This window comes from Ochotona princeps, chromosome 3, assembly GCF_030435755.1.
Source record: "Ochotona princeps isolate mOchPri1 chromosome 3, mOchPri1.hap1, whole genome shotgun sequence".
NCBI lineage: Eukaryota > Metazoa > Chordata > Mammalia > Lagomorpha > Ochotonidae > Ochotona > Ochotona princeps.
The window spans coordinates 89,193,766-89,215,508 of record NC_080834.1 but is presented as its reverse complement, the minus strand read 5'-3'; the positions used below and the strand labels follow the sequence as shown (position 1 = coordinate 89,215,508).

Here is a 21,743-nt window from a genome sequence, read left to right as displayed (position 1 = left end):
GTTTAATAATGATCTGCTGAAAAAAAATGCATGAGTAAGTTAAGCCGTATCTTTGTACCCTTTAAGCTGGAGCTAATGAGAGGGCGTCAGCAGGGCACCCGAGATGGTAGAGTAGGACACGAAAGAGTGCTAATTAACCAGAAGCAGGCTCCCAATCCAGCCTTTGGAAGAGGTGCTAGAAACCAAGGAAGTACAGCTCTAGGTTCATGTGCTTTGGGACAGAAAGGGATCTACTCATGTGCAATGGAAGGGGTGGCTTCGGCGGCAGACCCGACTGCCAGTTTGCTCTTGACTGTTCTAAAAATCACATTGCCACAGGGGCTTAGAGTCACCCCCTTGTGCATGTGCCTTTATTAAATACACACCTAAACATAATCAAGCATCAGAAACTGACATGTAACCCAGCCACAGTGACAGAGGCGGGACCATGAGGAAGCCCGTGCACTGTCCCAACCCATTCCTTTATTTGGTGGTTGCAGGGAAGGTAGACAGCTGATTCTGGGAGGCTCAGCACGGGGCCTGGAGAGCGAGGAGTGGTGCTTGGGACCTGGCACCCATGAGCCATAAGAAACGTTAGGAAAGGCGGAGATGGAAGAAGAGTCCGGGTCTTGCTGGAAAGTGTGGGTGGTCTGTTGAGGTGGTACCTAGTTGAGAAGGTACCAGGTAGGCTCTGTCATAACATCTTGTTTCTCCTGGCCATAAAAGTCATCATGATTGAAGGAATCTTGGTGAATCAAAAAAGTTTCAATAATTCCATTTTTAAAAACACCACATTTTCCACAAATTTTCTTCTAATCTTCTATAAATTAAGAAATACGTCTCTTCCAAATATACACATTTTGGTGATATGAATTGTATAGATCATGGCAGATATAGATAATTTCCTGTTTAGCCACTCTGAAGTGTACAATCCAGTAGCTCTAAGTATATCCACAATATCGTATAATGACCACCACCAAAACTAACCTTGCACATGCTATCCTTTGCTGACAACATATATCACAAGGGCTGAATATTTTATTGCCATTTCCACATAACATTTACAACGCTCCAGGTACACAGGTGTTATTACTGTCATTTTATGCCCGAGCATATGACATCAATAGGCTGAGTCCCTTGTGGGAATCAACAACAGTTGGTAAGTGACAGACTGGTATTCAGGGCAGATCTGGGGTCTACAGTCTGCACTTTTACATAAATTTTACAGTTCTGAGTTGCATTTGTGTGATGGACCACAGAAGAGGGAAGTATGGCAATCGACCTATTATCTCCAAACACACAAAAAGGATTTAACAATATTTATTTCATATTTTGAATTGGGAAAAGTCTGAAATATTTCTAACCTAATATAATGGAAATTGCACAATATTCTCCTTTATCTCATAGAATAATTTATTTTAAGGATCATAAAAATATTTATAGTGCTTTCAAGAGCTCATCAGCAACCTTCATCTCCCAAATCTATTTTCCCATCATTAAGCACTTCTAATTTCAATTCTACTCTTGCAAGGCTGTGCAGAAACAACCTTGGTGGTTTGGGAAGAGCTACAGAGACCAACGGTGGCACCAGGAGTGGCTTCTTGCAGGGTTCAGAGGGTGTGTCTTTCCTGCCCCCACTTTGGAACACATTACTCAAATCAAACGCCAAGTCTGAAAGCCAGGAAGGCGATTCTGACCAACTATTTCTCCAGAGTTCCACTATGTGTAATTAGAGTCTGCTACCCAGCGTGACCCTAATTGTTGTAGAATAGGAATCCCTTGCAAGCCTAAATCACACAACACAGCACATGAGAGCTGACACTCTTTTTCGTCGTCCTAGAGCATGACCCCTCACCTACACAGAAATCTTCTCAAATAAGACCACGGGAGTTCAAGTGGTACCAGCTTTCCCTAGCTTGATGGGACATCATATTCTAAACAGGAAGGCAGAATATGCACAGAAACTAAAATGCCAATCTCCTTCATTTCCCTCCTTTATTCCCACTAAGTTCAAAGTCACAATGAGGCAACTTATATTTTGAAGCAAAGAATCCCAACAGACTAGTATATGGGAACCACAATGCAAGTATATTCTTCCTATTTTTTAAAGATTTATTTATTTGAAAAGCAGACAGAGAGAGAGAGAGAGAGAGAGAGAGAGAAAATCTTCCATCACTAGGTTCACTTCTCAAATGACCACCAATAGCCAGGGCTGGTCTAGGCAGTAGCCAGAAGCCGGGAATCCCAACCTGGTCTCCCTCATGGGTGGCAGGATCCCAAGCACTTGGGCCATCTTCTGCTGCTCTTCCTGGGACATTTGCAGGAAACTGGATCAGAAGCAGAGTAGCCAGGACTTAAACTGGCACTCCAGAATGGGCTATCAGCATTGTAAGTGGTAACTCAGCCAAGTGCATGACATGGGCCCCACAGTCACATGTTATGGGTGGGAAGAGGGAAGTGCCATTTTAAAAACTGGCGGAGTCCATCCCCACAGGGCAGACACCACTTGGCCTTTAGGCCACTCCCTGCCGGAGAAAGCAACCCCAGCGTTTTGGTCTGGTCCATTAACCCAGACTAGGGATGCTAAATGAAAAACGACTAATAAACGGTCCGAGGAAAACTGTACCCTCAGTTCCCTGAGTCAACAACTGGGCTCCAAGAGATGAAATCCAACACTCTCATTAGGGTCTGAGAACCCTAAGGAAGGATGTAAGAATTTTGACACAAGGGAGCAGAGTAACCAAATGTCAATTACGGGTTGTCAAGGTAACCAGCAGAAAGCAGGTGGGACAGAGGTCTGTGAAGATTGTGATGACTTGGAAACAGCCTCCTCTGAGAAGTTCACACTATTTTAAGAGATAGACAAATGTGACTGTGGTTAAAGATAATCACAGTCAGATGTTGGCAGAAGTAGACAAACATTTCTAGGCCTATGCTATTTAGAGTATAAAAGTGTGTGTGTGTTTGCCAGGCAATGCTTATATTAAGAGCTCCGGCGGCATGGGGTTTACATATGCAAATAAAAAATAACACCCTCAAAGAAAAGATTGCTTCTGGAACTAGTCTATTCCACAGTTTTTGGAACACAGTATGAAACTGGACTAGATTCTATGGAAGCACTTTAAAAACAAAACAACCCTGCACCCTTTGCCAAAGGGAAAAAAAAATCCACAACATGCAAAACACACACACACGGAAACCTGAATCAATTTAGGCGGCAGGTTACGTGGGAGAGCAAGCGAGCTGACTGTGGTGAGGAAGCCAGAAGTTAATTTATTAACACATACTCTTGGGAAAAATCACCTCATCTTTTGAGTCTCCATTTGCTCACCTGGGAGCTGGGCAGGTTCACTCCCCAAAGACACTGTCGCCACACACCATCCACTGCGACCTGTCCATCACTGGTATGGACACTCCACTCCCACACAGGCCTAGGTCCCTCCCCATGCTCCTTTCTTTGTGACCCTTCAGGTCCCAGCCATGGTCATTTCTTCACCTGAAGACTTCCTCCCCACCCACTCTAGAAGGGCTGGTCACTCCGTCCTCTGAGCACTTCCGAGAGGCCAGCCTGGGGGATTTTGGCACAGCTTCTCAGGAGACTGCACATGCTAGCTCAACACGCAGTACTGAGGACACCTGCCACTGCCTTCTCTGTACCCATTTCTCTGAGGACAAACCAAATGGTATAGCCTGGTGAGTTGAAATTCTGTCCCTGCTCCATCTACACGCCTGGGGGGTAGATCTTAAATACCTGAATTATGAGGATACTTCAAAAAAGTTCTTGGAAAATGAAATTAAGAGTATTTTGATGCAAAGATTTTTTTTAAATCCCATGTACAGTTTTGTCCTAATATCTATGAACTTTTGAAAGACACCACTATGCACAAATTTCAAAGAGTCTTGGTAGCAATAGCACCTTATTTTTTAATTCCACTTTCCACAAACTTACTGAAGTACCTCCCTCTTTCATTCCCTGGGTCTTGGGGATTAGTTCAAGGGCATCTGACATGACTTACTGTAGACAGCCCCAACAGACAAAGTCATAGGGCACTTCTCGTTTCCTGATTTCTGATGGACATGAAGGTCTGTAAGTGAAGCTTCTTTTTCCATAAAAGCATGCATTCTAAATGTAACCAATGCTACATTTACTCAAAATGTCAAGTTGCCTTATTTTTGTTTAAAAGCTGGTATTGTAGAATAGTGGATAAGGCCTCCAGCTGGGATGCCTGCAACCCACAACAGAGTGTGGGTTTGAATTTTGCCTGCTGTTTTTTTTTTTTTTAAATGATACAGTTCCATAGGCTCAGGGATCTCTGCTTCCACTCTCAACTCACTCCCTGCTTCACTGTTTCCTCCCATAACAATAATCCAATCTCTCAACAACAGTCACAAGTCCATCGTTCTGCTATTTAAGTATATCATGACATTGTAGGTGCAGGCCAATGGTAGCAAGTCCACCATCCCATTGTCAAGATATATTTCACAGTTTCAGTGGGAATCCATCTTTTTTTTTTCAGTAGAGATGCATACTGCAATGTATCTTCATGGTATAGTTGCCTCCTTTATACAGATCTCTAGATGAATATATGTATACACGTTTATCTATATATTTATTGATTTTGTATTTTGTATTAAGGTTGCCTTATATCAGAGAGAACATGTGATATTTGTCCTTTTTGGATTGGCTTATTTTACTGCCTGCTCTGCTTCTGATCCAATCCCCTCCTAATGCACCTGGAAAAGCAATGGCTGATTTTCAGCTATTTAGGTTCCTGCTACCTACACAGGAGACCTAGCTGACTTCCTGGCTCCTAGCTTCACCTGGGGAGTGAACCAGCATATGGAAAATCCCTCTCTCTTTTTCTCTCTCCCTTATTTCATTCACTCTCATTCTCCCTTATTCTCCCCAACTGGCCACAATGGCCAGAGCTGAGCTGAGCTGAAGCCAGGAGCTTCTTCCATATCTCCTATGTGGGTGCAGGGGCCTCAGGCTTTGTGCCATCCTCCACTGCTTTCCCAGGCCACAAGCAGGGAGCTGGATGGGAAGTGGGGCAGCTGGGACAGGAGCCAGCTCCCATGTGGGATAGTGGCATTTGCAAGCAGAGGATTAACTAATTGAGCCCTCACGCTGGGCCCTCACTCTATCAACTGAAGAAATGAATCTTTAAAAAAAAAAAAAGAAAGCAGCCTAATGAGCTGCTAATAACAATAGAAATTTCTAAGTCACAAATAGCAGATTAGATATTCAGCAGAGTAGAGCAGATAATTGTGGTAATTAAAGGAGCTTTGAACATAAATGCAGGATAATGCACATACTAAACCAATAAATGAATCTAAAGGCCCTTCTCAGGACTTGCTGGAGAGCGGCTAAATCCAACACATGGGCCTCCAGGAACTGGGAGGGGAACTCTGATCTCTATCTTCCTAAGAACTGCCACCTGTATCACTGCTCTGTGCACCAGGTCAGCACTGTGTCTTGAACAGGGACATTCCCTGGGCAAAAGGCCAGTGTTGTGTAGTGTAGGTTACAAGTTTATTTTCCTTGAAAGCTTTGAGAAATTCTTATCTAATTTCATCCCATTTAATGGCTCACCTAAAAACGTTGTGCTGTAAGTCAGTGAGATGTCTGTTAATGGGAGGAATGTTCCCTAACTAGCATTTATTGAGTGTATTCTCTCTGCCAGGGCAGCCAGGACACACACTTGAATCTTTACAACTTAGGGTATGGATACCTGTTATTTTCCCAAGTACGCAGGAGAAGAAATGGGCACAAAGATGTTAATAAGTAGCTTAATATAACATCATTAATAAGCTCTAAACACCAGGATAGAGACTCAGCCTGGCCCTCTCCGAATCATGACCTTCTCGTAGCAGAGACTTGAACTAAGGAATGAATGGCCTGCAAAAAGCTCTCTCCTACTTAGAAAAGATGACAGATGAGCACAACAGAGTCAACTGGCCCACCTACCTTTCTGAGTCAAGTCCCTGTTTGTGACACAACCTGGGCACTTTCAAGGAGTGCTAGAACCCTGGCTCCCCAAGCTCTCAACATCAGCCAAGGTGTTTTGGAAACACATTTGTACTCAAGGCAGCCTCTCTAGACCTGCCCCTAGACTACTTCCAAAACACTAGGGATCAACAGGGAAACAAAGGCAGTCTCACTGAGTCATAATCTTGTACCACTTTCAAAATGTCATATACAACAAGTCTATGGTATATGATGCTAATTGTGATTATAAATACACATTGGAGGTGTAACCACATGCTGCTAAGCTAAATTTTACAAACCAGATCAGATTTTTTTTAAAGATTTATTCATTTTATTACAGCCAGATATACACAGAGGAGGAGAGACAGAGAGGAAGATCTTCCGTCCGATGATTCACTCCCCAAGTGAGCCACAATGGGCCAGTGCGCGCCGATCCGAAGCCGGGAACCTGGAACCTCTTCCGGGTCTCCCACACGGGTGCAGTGTCCCAATACATTGGGCCGTCCTCAACTGCTTTCCCAGGCCACAAGCAGGGAGGTTGATGGGAAGTGGAGCTGCCGGGATTAGAACCGGCGCCCACATGGGATCCCAGGGCGTTCAAGGCGAGGACTTTAGCCGCTAGGCCACAGCGCCGGGCCCCAGATCAGATTTTAGTACTTGACTTGGCAAAGCTATCCCACAAGCAGAACTTCGGACTCTGCCTGGTCCTGTCTGAAACATGTTCCCACTGATAGAGGAAAAAAGATGCCAACTAAACAAAGATGTATACCACGCAACTGAGCAACGACTAAAATCAATATAACATGGTGTGCAGATGGGACCGCATCAACCTGAGGTTGGTGACTTTGGAATAGAAGACAAAGGTGAGCTCACGATAGCAGCAGAATGCTTGGCAGGAGCCAGGGAAACTACAGATCCAGGGCAAGCTGCGTCAGTGATACTAGACAATAGGAAGAGGCTGAGGGGGCGGAGCATTCTCCACAGCCGGGCTGGGCCCCGTGCCAGTGGTCCCCTGGGATGACTATTTCTCCCCCCGCCCAGGGCTCCTTCAGTGCATACACTCTTTGCTCCTCTGAGAACAGCTCAGCTCTGGTTTGTGCACTTACAGCCCTGGCTTGCATATTTTGGCAGAAGGGTCACAGTTAAATTTAGAGTTGACCCTCCTTCACTGGGAGTGAGTGGGAACACTGGCTGTATGAACAGATGCATGGACACTGCGGTACAGCTGGTCACAGATGTGTCTTCATGGGGAAGCATGATGTGGAACTGGTGGTTAGGCTGGAAGTTAAATTGGGAAGGGGATGGAACTTCCCAAACAAAGCCCAAAGAAGCGGGAATCTAAAAAATAGAAAGCTGGGGGTAGGGTGAAGTGGGGAGCTGGTGTAGTAGTATAGTAGGCTAAGGCTTCTGCCTGTGGTACCAACATGCCATATGGTCACTGGTTCATGTTCTGGCTGTTTCATTTCCAACATGGCTCCCAGCTTATGGCCTGGGAAAGCCTGGAGGATGGCTCAAGCACTTGAGCTCCCTGTACCCACCTGGGGCTCCTGGCTTCAGATTGCCTCAGCTCTAGCCTTTACAGCCATTTGAAGACTGAACCAGCACATGGAAGCTCTCTCTCTCTCCATGTCTCTGTAACTCTGCCTTTCAAATAAAAATAAATAAATCTTTAAAAGGCAACCTTAAAAGTATAATGAACTTTTTCTGCTTTCCAACAGAACCAAGTAAACAAGACTGCCTTTAGTTCTTCAACCTCTTTGCAGAGTAAAAGTTGGGGAAATCCTTGGGATGACTGAATCCAGGGTCCCACACGCTCAGGGAAGCAGGTCTACCCCACTGCCTAGACGGTGTCATTAGACTGAGCTGACACCTATCTTCAGGTGGTGATGGGGGCACTGCTGCAGGGGCCAGCAGCTGTGGGTGGCAATACCTGAGTTAAGAAGGCAAACTCAGGCAGAGAGGTCAAGGTAAAGAGTGGTGACGTCAATCTAACGCTTGTCATCTGGAGCCTAGCTTCACGGGTTCATGTCACAGATGATGACAGCTCCATAGGAAGTGGGTGCCCCAGCAACCATCCTGTGTGGCTAGAGGCACAGGCTCCTCAGAGGCTTACAGACCAAAAAATGATTTGTGAGCTACTGAAGCCAGTCAGCTTCAAGCCAGGCAAAGTCCACAAAGCTGTCTGGCTTGGTGTTTTTCACTCCATTACCCTCTGTTCTCCCACAGTAGTTGGTGGGATGTTTAGTAAAGACTCAAAATTTGGTCCTACATGTACCAGACCACTTGAGGCCAGGAGAGGGACAGTATCAAGACTCTTGGTATCCATGGCCCTCCTCAGACAGGATCTATGGTCCAAAGTAAATCCTATCTCCTTCTCTATCCCCACCAGATATCCAGAGTGCACTGTATTTAGAAAATGTGTGTGTGTTTCAGAGAGGAGGGGAGCGGGGGCAGATTCACCTATGGCCCCCTCCAAGTGTAGACTGAGGACAGCAGCTTCTTTTGTTTTGATTTCTGATTATCCCCCAGTCCCTGGAGGAGTCATCTATGACCAGGAGTCAGGAGGCCCCAGGGAAGGCCATTGATGGCTTTGGGGCCTGATTTAGAACAGAGTACACGGGTTAACCAATCCTGGCTTCGGAACAGCTTTCACCTTCCATCTGGTTTGGAAGGTCACAGGATGTTTCAAAAAGTCTTGTGGCCTTCCCTGGAGATTCCCAGAATCGTGGTGGGCGGGTTGAGATTTCATTAGGACTGGTGGGACTGAGCTCTTAGCTCTGTGTTCTGAAAACCAAGCTCTGGCTTCAGGTAGACCTGTGCCAAGAGAGTGACAGACAGAGGTTCCCCCAGAATCACTTCAGGCATTATTAAACCAGCTTGAGATCTGCCTCAGTGGGGGGTATTTATACCAGGGATGCTGCCAGACACCATGGTGGAGAGGTTTTTGTTTTTTTCAGAGACTAACTTACCAACATGTAACTAGACGGGCATTTTGCCATGTGTCAATATGACTTGTTTTTTCTTCAAGTAATCTTCTTGCTTTTAGATTGTTTCTAACTTTTGCCATTATAAGCACTATTGTAATGGTCATTCTCATGGCAGCCTTGACACAAACTCTGTAATTAGTTATGGAAGGAAAATTTTTGAAAAGGAGTTCCTGATTCAAAAGACTGACCACCCCTGACTGGTCTGAGCCCTTTGGAAGGAGTGTGCTCTTTTGTTTTAGAAGTTTTATGGAAGACATCTTCTAGGGCCAGGAATTTCAAGTCTCTCCTACTGTTTGTTTTTGTTTACATTTTCTTAATTTCTTTTTGGAAAAGGAAGTAATCTGGTTGAGACCATGATAAGCTAATGTCTTTGATTTCTTGGACTAGATATGATGGGGTAATGGAAAGGATGTAGTTTATCATTATTCTGGATTTAGAGTGACATGTTATGCCACTCACCTGTTGTGACCCTGTGCAGGTTACATAGGCTGGATGCAGTCTCTGCATCCAGCAAGCAGGAATGGCGGGCAGCTGCCCAGGGGGGTTCTGGCGCATGGTAGGGGCTGAGGAAGGACTGAGTTATTATCATCACAAATGAGAACCTGCAAGTCCTTGTGGACTCATGCCCACTGCCACATTCAAATGCTTTCATTCGTGTCTTAATCATGGGAGAAGTCGAAGATCTTCCATTCGCGGATGGAAGATCTGAGTAGTGTGTGACCCCAGAACATGGAAGATGCTTCCATGTTCCCCCCTGCCCCCCCCGCCCCCCCAGGACCTTGAAGATGCAACTTAGAAACTGCTCCTTTAAGTGTGAAACAGGAATAACAAAGAAACAAAACCAGAAAAACAACAGTTGCTAAAGATAGTAAGAGCACTCCTGCTTTGAGACTCTAGGAAATATAAGTTTTTCCTCAGGCCCTAAAGGGCAAACAGGGGTCCTTAAAGGACTCAGGAAGATACACTGTGAGCAAACAGCAGGGACACCCTCAGATCCACAGAGGAAGGCAAGTCAAACCCGTCTAGAGCCACGCCTTCCAGTCCTGCAGCCAGCAGCCACACAGGCTACTGAGGACATGCAGTACGGCTAGTCCAACTTGGATGTATTCTGAGTGTAAGTTACACTTCAGATTTCGAAGATGTGCTCTCAAAATCCCGAATATTTAGCACCCCCTTTTCCTGGCCTGACCTGACTCCACAATGCCCCACCGAATGCATCGTAAGAGTATTGTAGAAGTTATTCAATATGCTCAGTGAAAAACAGTTTATGACACTTGTATATCAAATTGCTGAGAAAACCACAGAGGAAAAAAACAAGGTGGAGAGGATATATTCAAAGTGTTCATGTTAGGGCTTAGTGGACAAAGCTACGGCCTGCAATACCAGCATCTGTGTGGGTTTAAGTCCCAGCTGCTCGGCTATTGTGCCCGGGAAAGCAGCAGAAGACAGCCCCTCTGCCCACATGGGTGATCTGGAAGAAATCCCTTGCTGTGTCTCTCCCTCTCTAACTCTGCCTTTCAAATAAAATAAATATTTAAAAAGAAAATGCCCCCTAAGTGTAATCCTAGTTGTCTCTAGGTGATGGAATGTTTACAGTTTTTTCTACTCACTTGATTTTCCTTGACAGAAAAAATTTATCAAAGCTGTTTCACAGTCACAATAACTTAAAAATGAAATGAAGTAGAGAAAAATCCTCAAACCTGCTTCCCGAGATCAGCTGTGTAACTGGAGGTGTGTGGATCGATACGGACCCTATGATCATTTAACTAAGGAAAGCAGGGGGCGCACCCCAGTGCACACTGCGCTCCTGAGGACAACAGTGAAGGGCATTTCAGGCATCCTGGGAAGGGAGAGGAAGGATGGGGGAGCAGATGCGTGCAAACACCCAGACAACAGCCAGCATGTGTAAACCGACTGACCCAGGCCAGATCCACTTCCTAACCCCAGACTCCTCTTCTTACTCTCCCATCAACCTTTTACCACTACCTGAAACATATACTAACAGTTGTCAAGTTTGGTTCCAGGATGTATCCTGGAACCGCATCCGCAGGAAGGGTGCTCAGAAGATGAACAAGAGCAAGGTGTACAGCAGCAGGCAACGCACCAAGCCATCTGCGCACCAAAGGGGAAAGCAGGGAAGAGGATACAGCGAGTGGCTGGGAGTGGCTGTCCCCTGCAGTTAGGATTCTGCTATTTTCAGTGTTTCTGTCTTGCTAACTTCTGATTGGTTCATGGTGAATTTTAAGAGTGATGGGAAAAAACAGTGAGAGAAGCATAATCTTCAGGAAGCAGAGAAGACGCAGTGACCTCTAGGTCTTCTATTCAATTCTTGACTCCTAACTCCTATGCCCAGCCCCAGCCCAACCCCAGCCTGGGGAAAGTGGGTGACCAAGGTGTGGGTAGGGCACCTCTCCAGCTTTTCAAGTCAAGGATTCCCTGGGGGAGGGGCAGGCAGCTTTCCCTGACTACAGCATGCTCTTGCCGCAGTCAGTGGGGGAAAGGGAGGCTAGGAAAAGCAAAGAACAAAATAAAAAGAGAAAATGAACAGGCTGAGAGGAAACACCCCCTTTGCCTGCCAGTGGTCTCACACTTTGAGTGATCCCCAGAGCCAACTGGGAGGACCCTCACCTGGAAATTTCTGGTCAGTGGGGCCAGAGAACCTGCATTTCTGCCATGTTGCTGGGTGACAGCACTGCAGGATACTGAGGCGCTAAGTCATTCTGTCAATGGGGGTGGGGTGGGGTGGGGGGAAGAGAGCCAGGAGCAAGGCACAGGAAAGCATGAGCCTGGAGTACACACACAGGCTGCAAGCCTTGGTTTGCCTTCACACGGGGGAAAAATACCCCTTTTGGATGCCAGTGATGTTATTCCAAGGGAGGGAGGGCAGAAACTGATGAAGATGCGAGGCCACATCACCCTGTGGCGATCCAGCCGCAGGGGGTAAGAACAGCTGCCAGTTCCACGGCCACCTAGCAGTACTCAGGATTTCCCTGCTTTTCACTCTGACAGTCTCCTCCCCGTGACGACCAGGAGAGCCACGGAATGTGGAGCAACCAGCTCCATAACTCTCATCTTGGCTCTTTTACCTGGCACTAGGCACCTGGCAGCCTCTCAGCTGCCTCACAGGTGTAGTTGGTGCTTTCCTCCTTCCAGGAAGTAAAGCTCAAGAGGACACGGGTGAAAAAGACAGGTTCCATTCATCACGGACTAGACCAGGCAGGGAGCCATGCAATCCACGCCCCCTCACCTGCACAAGACCTTGTGCAAAGCTCGGTCAAATGTCCAAATCTTATGGACTGGAAATACTGGCCAGTGGGTGGGTCATGGCGATTTTGATGTACACAAAACAGCCTGGTGAAGACCCAGTAATGCCTGCTACATAAAAGACACACAGTAAGTGCTGGCTGCACCATGGAAAGCCAAGTGTTTCTAATCAAACTGCTGGCTGAAGCCAAGGTGCGGGCAGTGACAGGATCTGTCACGTGGGCTCTCAGTATCGCACTCTCACACTGAACTCTGGTGCTTGTGTCTTGGTCCCCGGCAAAAGGCTCGCTTGGGGATGCTTACGCTTCTTGCCGTATTGCCTACTTGAATCTTCTTTTCCGTTTTACCCAATGATGAGAATACAGAAGGGTTACAGGGGTTTTAATCTGAGTAATGAAAGCTTACAAAGCGGATGACAATCTTTTTTTTTCAGGGAAAAATTTTTATCGTATATTCTAAAAAATTGGAAAAATTCATTATTAATACTTTAATAGATACAGCTTCTAGGCTGGGCACTGTAGCCTTGCGGCTAAAGTCCTTGCCTTGCAGATGCCAGGATCCTATATGGGTGCCAGTCTAATCCATTCGGTCCTGTTTCCCATCCAGTTCCCTGCTGGTGGCCTGGAAAAGCAATCTAGGACAGCCAAAGCCTTGGAACCTTCAACCCATATGGGAGATGCAGATCAATTTCCTGGCTCCTAGCTTCAGTCTAGCACAATCTTGCAAGCAACAACTCTACAGCATTGAGCCATGGGTGACAATGAGCTGGGCAAGTCTGATAAAGTGCCTAAGAGTTCATTAAGGTTCACAGAGTTACAACCTGGAGAATCCACACTATTTATTACTGGGGGATTCCACGTGGAGGGGGGTCTGTGTCTAGTAGGATAATTGCTGTTATCAGTAACAACAGTACTGTTTATGTTTGGGGCTAGGCTAAGCCCTGTTTGTATGTTATCTTAACCACTCCTTCTTGTAGCCCAGGGACATAAGCACATCATTTTGATACCCATCCACTCTGACACCCAGCACAGAGTTGGCATGCTGACATCACCTGGACATCCACCAAATGAATTAACACCATTATATAGAAAAACCAGTGGTGTACAAAGATGGAATGACAGGAATGCATTTGCTGGATTTATTTCTACCCGAAGGGGTTCAGGGACAAGGGATCTTCTGAATTAAACTGAACCTGAAGGGGCCGGCATTGTGGTGTAGCAAATAAAGCTGCCACTATGATGCTGGCACCTGTACGGGTGCCAGTTGAAGTCCTGGCTGCTTCAATTTCCATCCGGATTCCTGCTAACAGCTTGGGAAAAGCAGGAGATGGCCCAAGTGTTTGGGCCCCTGAACTCGTTGCGGGGAGGGGAGAGACCAAGAAGAAGCTCCTGGCTTGCCTGGACCATCCCTGGCCATTGTGGTCATCTCAGGAGTGAACCAATGGGTGAAAGATCTCTCTCTCTGTCTCTTCCTCTCTACATATATAACTCTTTCAAATATTAAAAAAAAGAGAGAGAGAGAGAGACAAACAGAAGGACAAAGACATGTAGCTATTAACGAGAATGCATAGGCAGTTCTGATGCAGGTGCTGTCTCCTGTGGTCATTGGACACAAGAGTCCCTTGAAGCCGACCAGGCAGGTCCAGTCCCAACACAGCCCCAGGCAGTGCAGGCACCCCTAGAACACCAGTTCGTTCCACCTCTGCCCATCTGTGTGGGGTCAGCCACACCTCTGAAGCCACCTCCCTGGAAATAACAGCCAGCAAGGGGAGCACTCTGGGAGAATATTCCAGCTCTGACTGCTGCTGATGGGCTGCATCTCAGCTTCCTTGTGTAGGAAAGGAGGCAATGGGACTGGATAAACTCTGGGCCCTAATTTATGGTCCAGGATTGAACCCCTTCTGCTTGAGAAGCAGCTCACTCAGGCTTCACAGTGGGTCTTCTCCAGGGTCCTCTTGCAGAGAAAGCCTGGGTTTTGGAGCGAAGGATAGGGAGAATGCACACCCTCACTCACTAAAGCGGAACAGTGCTTCAAAATGATGGCCACATCTTTTAGGGCAAAAGAAAACAGCACAAAGATTCCCAAAAGGAACACAACAAATCAGAATATTAACAACATGACTCCAGCCTGGTAAACTCCATCCCAGTTCAGGAGTAAAACACCCAACGTCCACCTGGCTTTTCTGACTTTCAAAGTTATCTTGCATTGAGAAAAAAAAGTCTGAATTTTTATCTTATTATTATAAGGTGGGAGTTATGAAGGTACAGACTACAGACCCATTGGGGTAACTCATCTACATGGTTATCAGCGATTGAAGGATACACAAGTCTACCAGATGAGGGGGGCCTTGGCTTCAGCTTCCCACATCTACCCCACCAAGATTTTACACTACTGCGTCCTACTGGGCAGTTGGCATTGTTATAATAAAGGCTGACTGGGTAATGAGAGCTATGACATTTTATGTCAGAGAATCAGGTACAGAAACAGGAATTGGACTGGGAGGTGTGGACGTGAGGCACGTCTGCCCAGAAGAGGGTATGACCCTGGGCAGGCTGAGAAAATCGAGATACACGCTAAATGGCCAATTACTGTGTCACCACAGTAAAGCCATATTCTAGCTTGTAGAAGTACATGCACAGGGATCTAGGTCGCAAGGACTTTGTCCCTGGGCTGGAGAATTAAAGTCAGCAATAGTGAATGTCACAAGAATGCCTCTTGGAGGTTCCTACGCGTTCTGAAGGAATGGGGAACCACAGCTTTACACATGCAGTTTTGTTTTTAACACGTGCTGTATTAACTTAAGGGCCAAGGAAGAGGCTATCACTCTAGGCATAAAGTTTCTGGTCAAAGATTCTGAGAAAAGAAAGAAACTAACACATCAGGGAACTCGATGCCCTGTGAACCCCCAGTGCCCCTGCCCACACAGCTACCATGTCAGAGTCCAGCAGGAACCCAACTGGCCCTAGTGTGAAAGGAACCTGGGAACCAGGTCGCACTGCCTGCTCCCCTTCTCCCACTTTAACTTGTTCAGCTTGGGTAAGTCCCCAGGATTTCTCTTCCCCTCTGAGATGTTCCATCTGCTGAACTCACTCAGTCTCAGAAGGAACATATACTGGCACAGGGGCTGGGCACACAGTGACACCAATACAGCAGCAAATAAATACATGCTGCCTGCTACAGAGAAGCAGAATGACAGTAATGACATAAAGGACTAAAGATGAGACTCCGATTACATACTCAGTGTGGATTCCAAGATGATTAGAAAACTAAAGACAAACTCCCCTCCCCCTAAAAAGGTGAGAAAAAAATCTCTAGGTTTAAAACTTGATTTAAAAAGTCACACAAATTCCAATGCAACACATACTTTAGCAAAACCCAAGATAATGTGAAACGTTTTTTTGTCACTGTAAAACCAGCTTTATTTTTAAAATTACTTGGTTTGAAGAGGGATAAAAGCAGAGAGAGGAAAAGAAGCATGCAAGTCCTACCCACTGGCTCACTGTCCAAATGCCTACAACATCTAGGGCTGGACCAGACTGACACAGAGGGCCAGGAACTCAGAACTTAGGGTCTCCCAAACAGGTGACAGGGGACCAAGTACTTGAGCCACCATCTGCTGCCTCCCTGGGCACGCATCAGCAGGAAGCTGGAACTGGAGTGAAGGAAGGACTGAAACCCAGGGACTCCTATACAGGAAATGAGCATCTCACAAGGCAGCTGAACCTGCAAGCCAAACACCTGCCCCACAAATGGTTCTCTGGAAGTTTTTCTTAAAGAAGGCTCCAGAACTGACGGACTTCTTCAGGCTACAGAATAGTCTAACTGGCCTATGTAATCCCAAAACTCCTCACGGGGCGATGCCTGTGACTGGTCACCCTGCAGATACAGGCGTGCCACTTATCTCAAAGAAGTTGTTTTCCCCTTTCAAGCAGGCAGTTATCAACGCATTTGCCTTCTCTCTTCCCTCTTACCTGATCTCTCTGTTTGCCTTCCCACTCTTTTTATTTTCAGTCTTCCTGCCCCACAACACCAAGTGCAACGCAGGAAAGAATATCTTCCGCCAAATCTTGCCACTCTATCCATGGTCCACAGAATCAAAAACCAGAAGGGAAAAAACACAAAACACTCACCACCTTCCTCACTTTTCCAAATCAAAACATGAACTCGACCTTCTCAAACGTGATATGTAAAGACTACACAGGTACAGCCATGGTCAATCACTTAATGCTTGACTCCTGGAGCAGCAATCACAACCACTTGAGAATCTGATCAGAGAAATTTCAGGATGGCTTAAGAGAGCTTCGAGTCAAAAGAACCAGAACATTCCACTTGCTCTTGGGTTCTCTTATGTGTTATTTTCCATTTTCCTTAGCCTTTAAGAGGTAGTATCCGTAAAACCCCAATGAGTGGAGACCACTGGCCAAGGCCCCTTCACTAAGTGTGGGGAGGGGTGTGTATGCTGTGGGTGGAGGGTTCATACCCTTGAGCTTCACAGTGAAGCTCAGGCAGAGGGGAAGAAAGCCAAGTTCTTGCCCAGCAGCCTTTCAGGTGCACCCACTGGGCGAGACCAGAGAAACTGGTTTCCCTGGCAGGGAGGCAGCGGTTCCCTGCTGTGCTCTGCCTCCTGGCCTCACCTGCCCTTCTCCGGGTTGCAATTGGGCAAGCCTCTCTTCATCACTGACCTTTGGGGCTCAAGGCCATGTACTAAAAGTTCAACCTAGGCTTTTATAGTTTGCCACTCAGCTTCTGAGGTCATGCCTGCAGGCAGAGTTAGAGATACTCGCTTTTTTTGGGGGGGGGGGTAGAGATGGGAGAGAAGTGTGCCTAAGCAAGAGCCCCAACACCTCAGTCTCCATCACCGTGCCCATCTCCTAACCTCTTCCCCACTCAGGCCACCTGCACCCTACTCAGATCCAGAAAAGAGGAGGGAGGAGAGCCAGACAAGGCAGGAGCCACCATCCCCTCAGGCCTGCCTGCGGCTTTTAAGTTGCTTCGTCAGCTCGGAAACTTTGGCATCTCTCCTTCCTCAGCCAAGGGCTCACTCCTGCCACTCTGTCTCTGGCAATCCCTACCTCACACATTCCCCCTCTCCCAGCCAGAGTCTGGGGCCATTTGCCTCCCAGTCTTCAGGCAGTGGGGCGGGGGGTGGGTAGGAGCACCCATCTGCCTCCCCTGCACCACAGCACCACAGCAGGTAGGACCGTCAGGGCAATTCATAAAGCCCATGCAGACTGGAAGACTGGGAGTATAACCCCATAGGGAAACAAGGCTTTTCCACATCTGGACTCGTGGAGGCCGCTGCAGGCACTTCAGATAAGCCCCGCCCAGTCCCACCATTCCACCCCCGGACCGGAAACCCGCTCCCAAAAAAATCCTACTGGAAACCCTGCAGAGAGAAAGCAGGGAACCCACCCACTCAGATTCCCCATGGCCATTTCCTGCTTCCACCCACCCCCTTCTCCAATGCGCCTTTCCTTTGGTTCCCAAGCCTTGGTACTACTCAATCTTGGGAGCCAGGCTTGGAGGGCCCCGGCACCCTCAGAGCTGGATCCCATACAGTTCCAGGCAGTTCTAATTAAGGCAGAGATGGGAAGGCTCTAATGCCGCGATTAGGAACCTTTAATGACCTGTGTGAAGGTCCTGCAGACTTAATTAGTTTTCTGAAGGCAGACCTGTCTAGGGCAGAACATTTGTCTGCGCCGTATGGCGAGGCAGTCAGAGGAATGGCGAAGGGTCGCCTGCACGCAGTTTCCTCACTGGCAACTCAGACTCAAAGGTGTAAGAGGAGTTTTGCATGGAAGAGGAAAGACTGGGCGATGCCGACACTATAAATGGAGGTACAGCATAGAGACTCGCTAGGTCCAATTTACCAGAGCAAACCACGAAGAGGCCTGCCTTCCAGCCAGCTGGAGCTAGGGGGGAAGCTGCACTGCACTAGGAACAGCTGCTCGGCCGAGGACAGGAGGGTGGCAATTTCTTAGGAAAGGCCACACAATTGTGATCTTTCTCACCTCCCAGTTCTGCAGGCTGCTTGGGGGAGAAATTGGTTACTTCCTGCACATCACCTCAACAACATAAAAACTGGCAGCATAATTAAACACGGTCCTAATTAGGTACAAGGCGAGTTCTTGGTTAATTAACGAGCAGGCTGGCCTGAGAAAGACGAGGCAAAAGATCTGCGTGCTCCAGTCCCATTAGAAAACTGTCACTTGGCAAAAATAGTTCCTGGTGTGGAGGCAAGTGTCAAACACATTCCTATAGGCACAAGTCATACGTTAGTCCGGCGACTGAGAACCCAAGTCAGCGAGCAGCGAAGGGACACCCGCCCGCCCCATCCCCCGCCAGCGGCCCGGAACCCAGGCAGGCATGCAGAGTCGCTGGCAAGTAACCGAGTTCCCAACTGCAGCTCCGCATCCAAGCCCTCATCTCCCAGAGACAGAGAGCCAGCCAGCGCGCGCTGCCGGGGAGACCGGGGAAGCCCGCACCCGGGCCGCCCTCTCCTGCGCGCAGTCGCACCGGTGCGACGGGGAGAGCAATTACCCACGCCGACAGCCCCTCACCTCTGCACGGGAAGCAGCAGCAGCACTTAGCCAAGAACCAGCCCAAAGAGGGACCGCGGCCGTAAGCCCGGTCGCCGCTCTTCATGCTGCCGCGCGGCCCCAGCGCTGCCGCATGGCACGGAGTTGCCAGCTAGGGGCGAGGGAGCAGTGGAGGAAACTTCAGCGCCGCGCCGCCGCCGAGGAACCAATGCGGCCCGCGCTCCGGCGCTCGCGGCTGTCCTGTGCCGGCTGAGCGGCCGCCGCTCCCACTTACTGGGCGCCAGAGCCACCTTGCGGAGGCGGGCAGGGCGGCCGGGGGAGGAGCTCCGAGGCCAGCTGTGGGCTGCAGCCCAGGGCCAGGGTCTGCGCCACGCCGCCTGCGGCTGTGCGCACCCGGCGGCCGAGGCGTGGAGCCTGGAGGGACACAAAGCTGAGGGCACAGGGTAGCTGCTACTTCAGTGCGCAGCTGACTTCCCGCAAAGGCGGCTGCAGTTCAGGTTTAATAGAGGAAGCCGGACAAGCGGGAGAGGAGCGGACTGTGAGGATTCCTTAAGGGCGTTTCTCCCCACCAGGGTCTCAAAGTTCTGTCGTCGTGCTGTTCTTCCTCCCCTTTCAGCCTTCCTGAGAAAGATGGCAGCACCTCATAGAACTGGGGGAATGTGGGCTTCCCAGCTCCAGCGATGTTGCAAAAGCACGAAGGTTTGGTGCCATAAATCCAAAGTTCAAAGCTCAGGTTTTTGACCTCAGGCGAATCACTTCACCTTTGATCTTCAGTGTCCTCATTAAGAAGACAATAAAGAATTCCTCCGTACAGGAGTGCACGATTGCAAACAGAATTTAAAACATATCTGGGGGCAGTGGTTTTGTGGAGTAGAGGAGTAAGCCTAGACTGGGGATACCAGCATTCCATATGGAGTCACTTGGAGCCCCCTCCCCACTCCACTGTCCATCCAACTCCCTGCCAATGCACCTAGGAAAAGCAGCAGAAGATGGCCCACGTGCTTGGGCCCTGCACTCGTGTGGGAGACCCAGAAGAAGCTTCTGGCTTCTGGCCCAGTTCCCTGACCCCAGCCTTGTTTCAAGTGAATCAGCACATGGAAGATATCTCTCACTCGCTCTCTTTCTCTCTGTAACTCTCCCAAGTTATTCCATGGCCATTCCCTCCCAAATACACCCAATGGACCTACCTTCCCTTCGCTTACTTCCTCATCCTTTAAGTCTTTTCCATGATTCACTGCTAAGCCTGCTTTCTACAACCTTTGGACTCCCTGCCCTGAAGTCCACCTGGACATGCAGTGGTATAATAGGCTAATCCTCTGCCTGTGGCACAGGCATCCTTTGTGGGCACCGGTTCATGTCCTGGATGCTCCATTTCCAATCCAGCTGGGAAAGCAGCGGAGGATGGCTTTAGTCCTTGGGTACCCGCACTTGTGTAGAAGACCCAGAAAGAAGCTTCAAGCTCCTGGCTTCCAATCGGCTTAGCTCTGGCCATTGTGGCCACTTATCAGAATGAACTAGCAGATAGATCTTTGTAGGACATTGTGACCCTAGAAGGTCAGAGAGCACAGGATTACAATTGATTGGATAATATTTTTATGAGAACAACTGAATGGATACCTTTTGTATAACTGATTGGATGTCATTTGTATAAGAAAAGCTGAGTGGACAGCATGTGGATTAGAACACTTGGGATATACAAGAGTTCCAAACAAAAGTATAGAAACAGTTGATGGGTTCAGTTGATAAGCTCAATACCTCCTGCCTTATCCTTGGTCTATAAAGTCTGATCTATGATCCTTGGTCTATAAAGTCTGATGCCTCTAATAAACTTGGGCTTTTGACTGTCAGTCAGAGTCCATGCATTTTACTATCGGCTCTGTGCACCAAGTCCATCGCTGCAGGACTGCGACAGATCTTTCTCTTTATCTCTCCTCTCTGTAGATCTACTTTTCCAATAAAAAGTAAATACATCTTAAAACAACAACAAGAACCCAAAAGAATTACTTGGTGAGTAACCTGGTCCTTTTATTTATTTTTACCTTAAAACTACTTTCTGGGCCTCAGTGTTCAGGTGGCACTGGGTCACTTCTCTGTCAGTTTTTCTTTTTCTGTCTGTGTTTTTTTTTTTTTTAAGATTTACTTATTTTTATTGGAAAGGCAGATATACAGAGAGGAGGAGAGACAGAGAGGAAGATCTGTCCGATGGTTCACTCCCCAAGTGGCCGCAACGGCTGGAACGGAGCCAATCCAAAGCCAGGAGCCTCTTCTGGGTCTCCAACACAGGTGCAGGGTCCCAAGGCTGTAGGCGGTCCTCAGCTGCTTTCCTAGGCCACAAGCAGGGAGCTGGATGGTAAGCTGAGCTGCTGGGATTAGAACTGGCACCCATATGGGATCCCAGCGCATTCCAGGTGAGGACTTTAACCGCTATGTTATCACGCTGGGCCCAGTTTTTCCTTTTTCTTATTGAAAAGTCAGATTGTACAGAGAGAAGGAGAGACAGAAAGGAAGATCTTCTGTCCACTGGATCCACTCCCCAAGGGGCCACAATGGCTGCAGCTGAGCTGATCTGAAGCCAGGAGTTTCTTCTGGGTCCCCCATGTGGGTACAGGGTCCCAAGACTTTGGGCTGTGTTCCACTGCTTTCCCAGGCCACAACCAGGAGCTGGATGGGAAGTGGGGCAGCTGGGACATGGACCAGTGCCCATATGGGATCCTGGCATAAAGTAAGAACTTAAGCCACTAGGCTACTGTGCCATGCTCTTTATTTTATTTTATTAAAAATTTATTTATTGAAAAGGGAGAACCACAGAGAAAGAGATACAGAGAGAAAGATTTTCTCTCTGCTAGCTCACACTCCCAAGTGGCCGGAATGGCCAGAGCTGAACTGATCCAAAGCCAGGAACCAGGAACCAGGAGCCAGGAGCCTCCTCTAGGCTTCCCATGTGGGTACAGGGTCCCAAGGCTTTGGGCCATCCTCTACCACTTT

General features: G+C 48.0%; 1 protein-coding gene across 10 annotated transcripts in view; it reads right to left on the bottom strand.

The window, feature by feature from the left end:
* Positions 1-21,743, bottom strand: part of KALRN (kalirin RhoGEF kinase) — a 712,406-nt gene that overhangs the window by 98,455 nt on the left and 592,208 nt on the right. Inside the window, exon 1 of one of the 10 annotated variants that reach the window (XM_058661997.1) lies at positions 18,780-19,102. The exons of 6 other annotated variants lie outside the window; for them this stretch is intronic. In XM_058661997.1, coding sequence (XP_058517980.1) covers positions 18,780-18,864 — 85 coding nt within the window. In that variant the 5' untranslated portion in view covers positions 18,865-19,102. Of the gene's footprint in view, positions 1-18,779; positions 19,103-21,743 lie in introns of those variants that run through there. 3 more of the 10 variants (XM_058661998.1, XM_058662000.1, XM_058661999.1) reach the window with 3 other exon arrangements.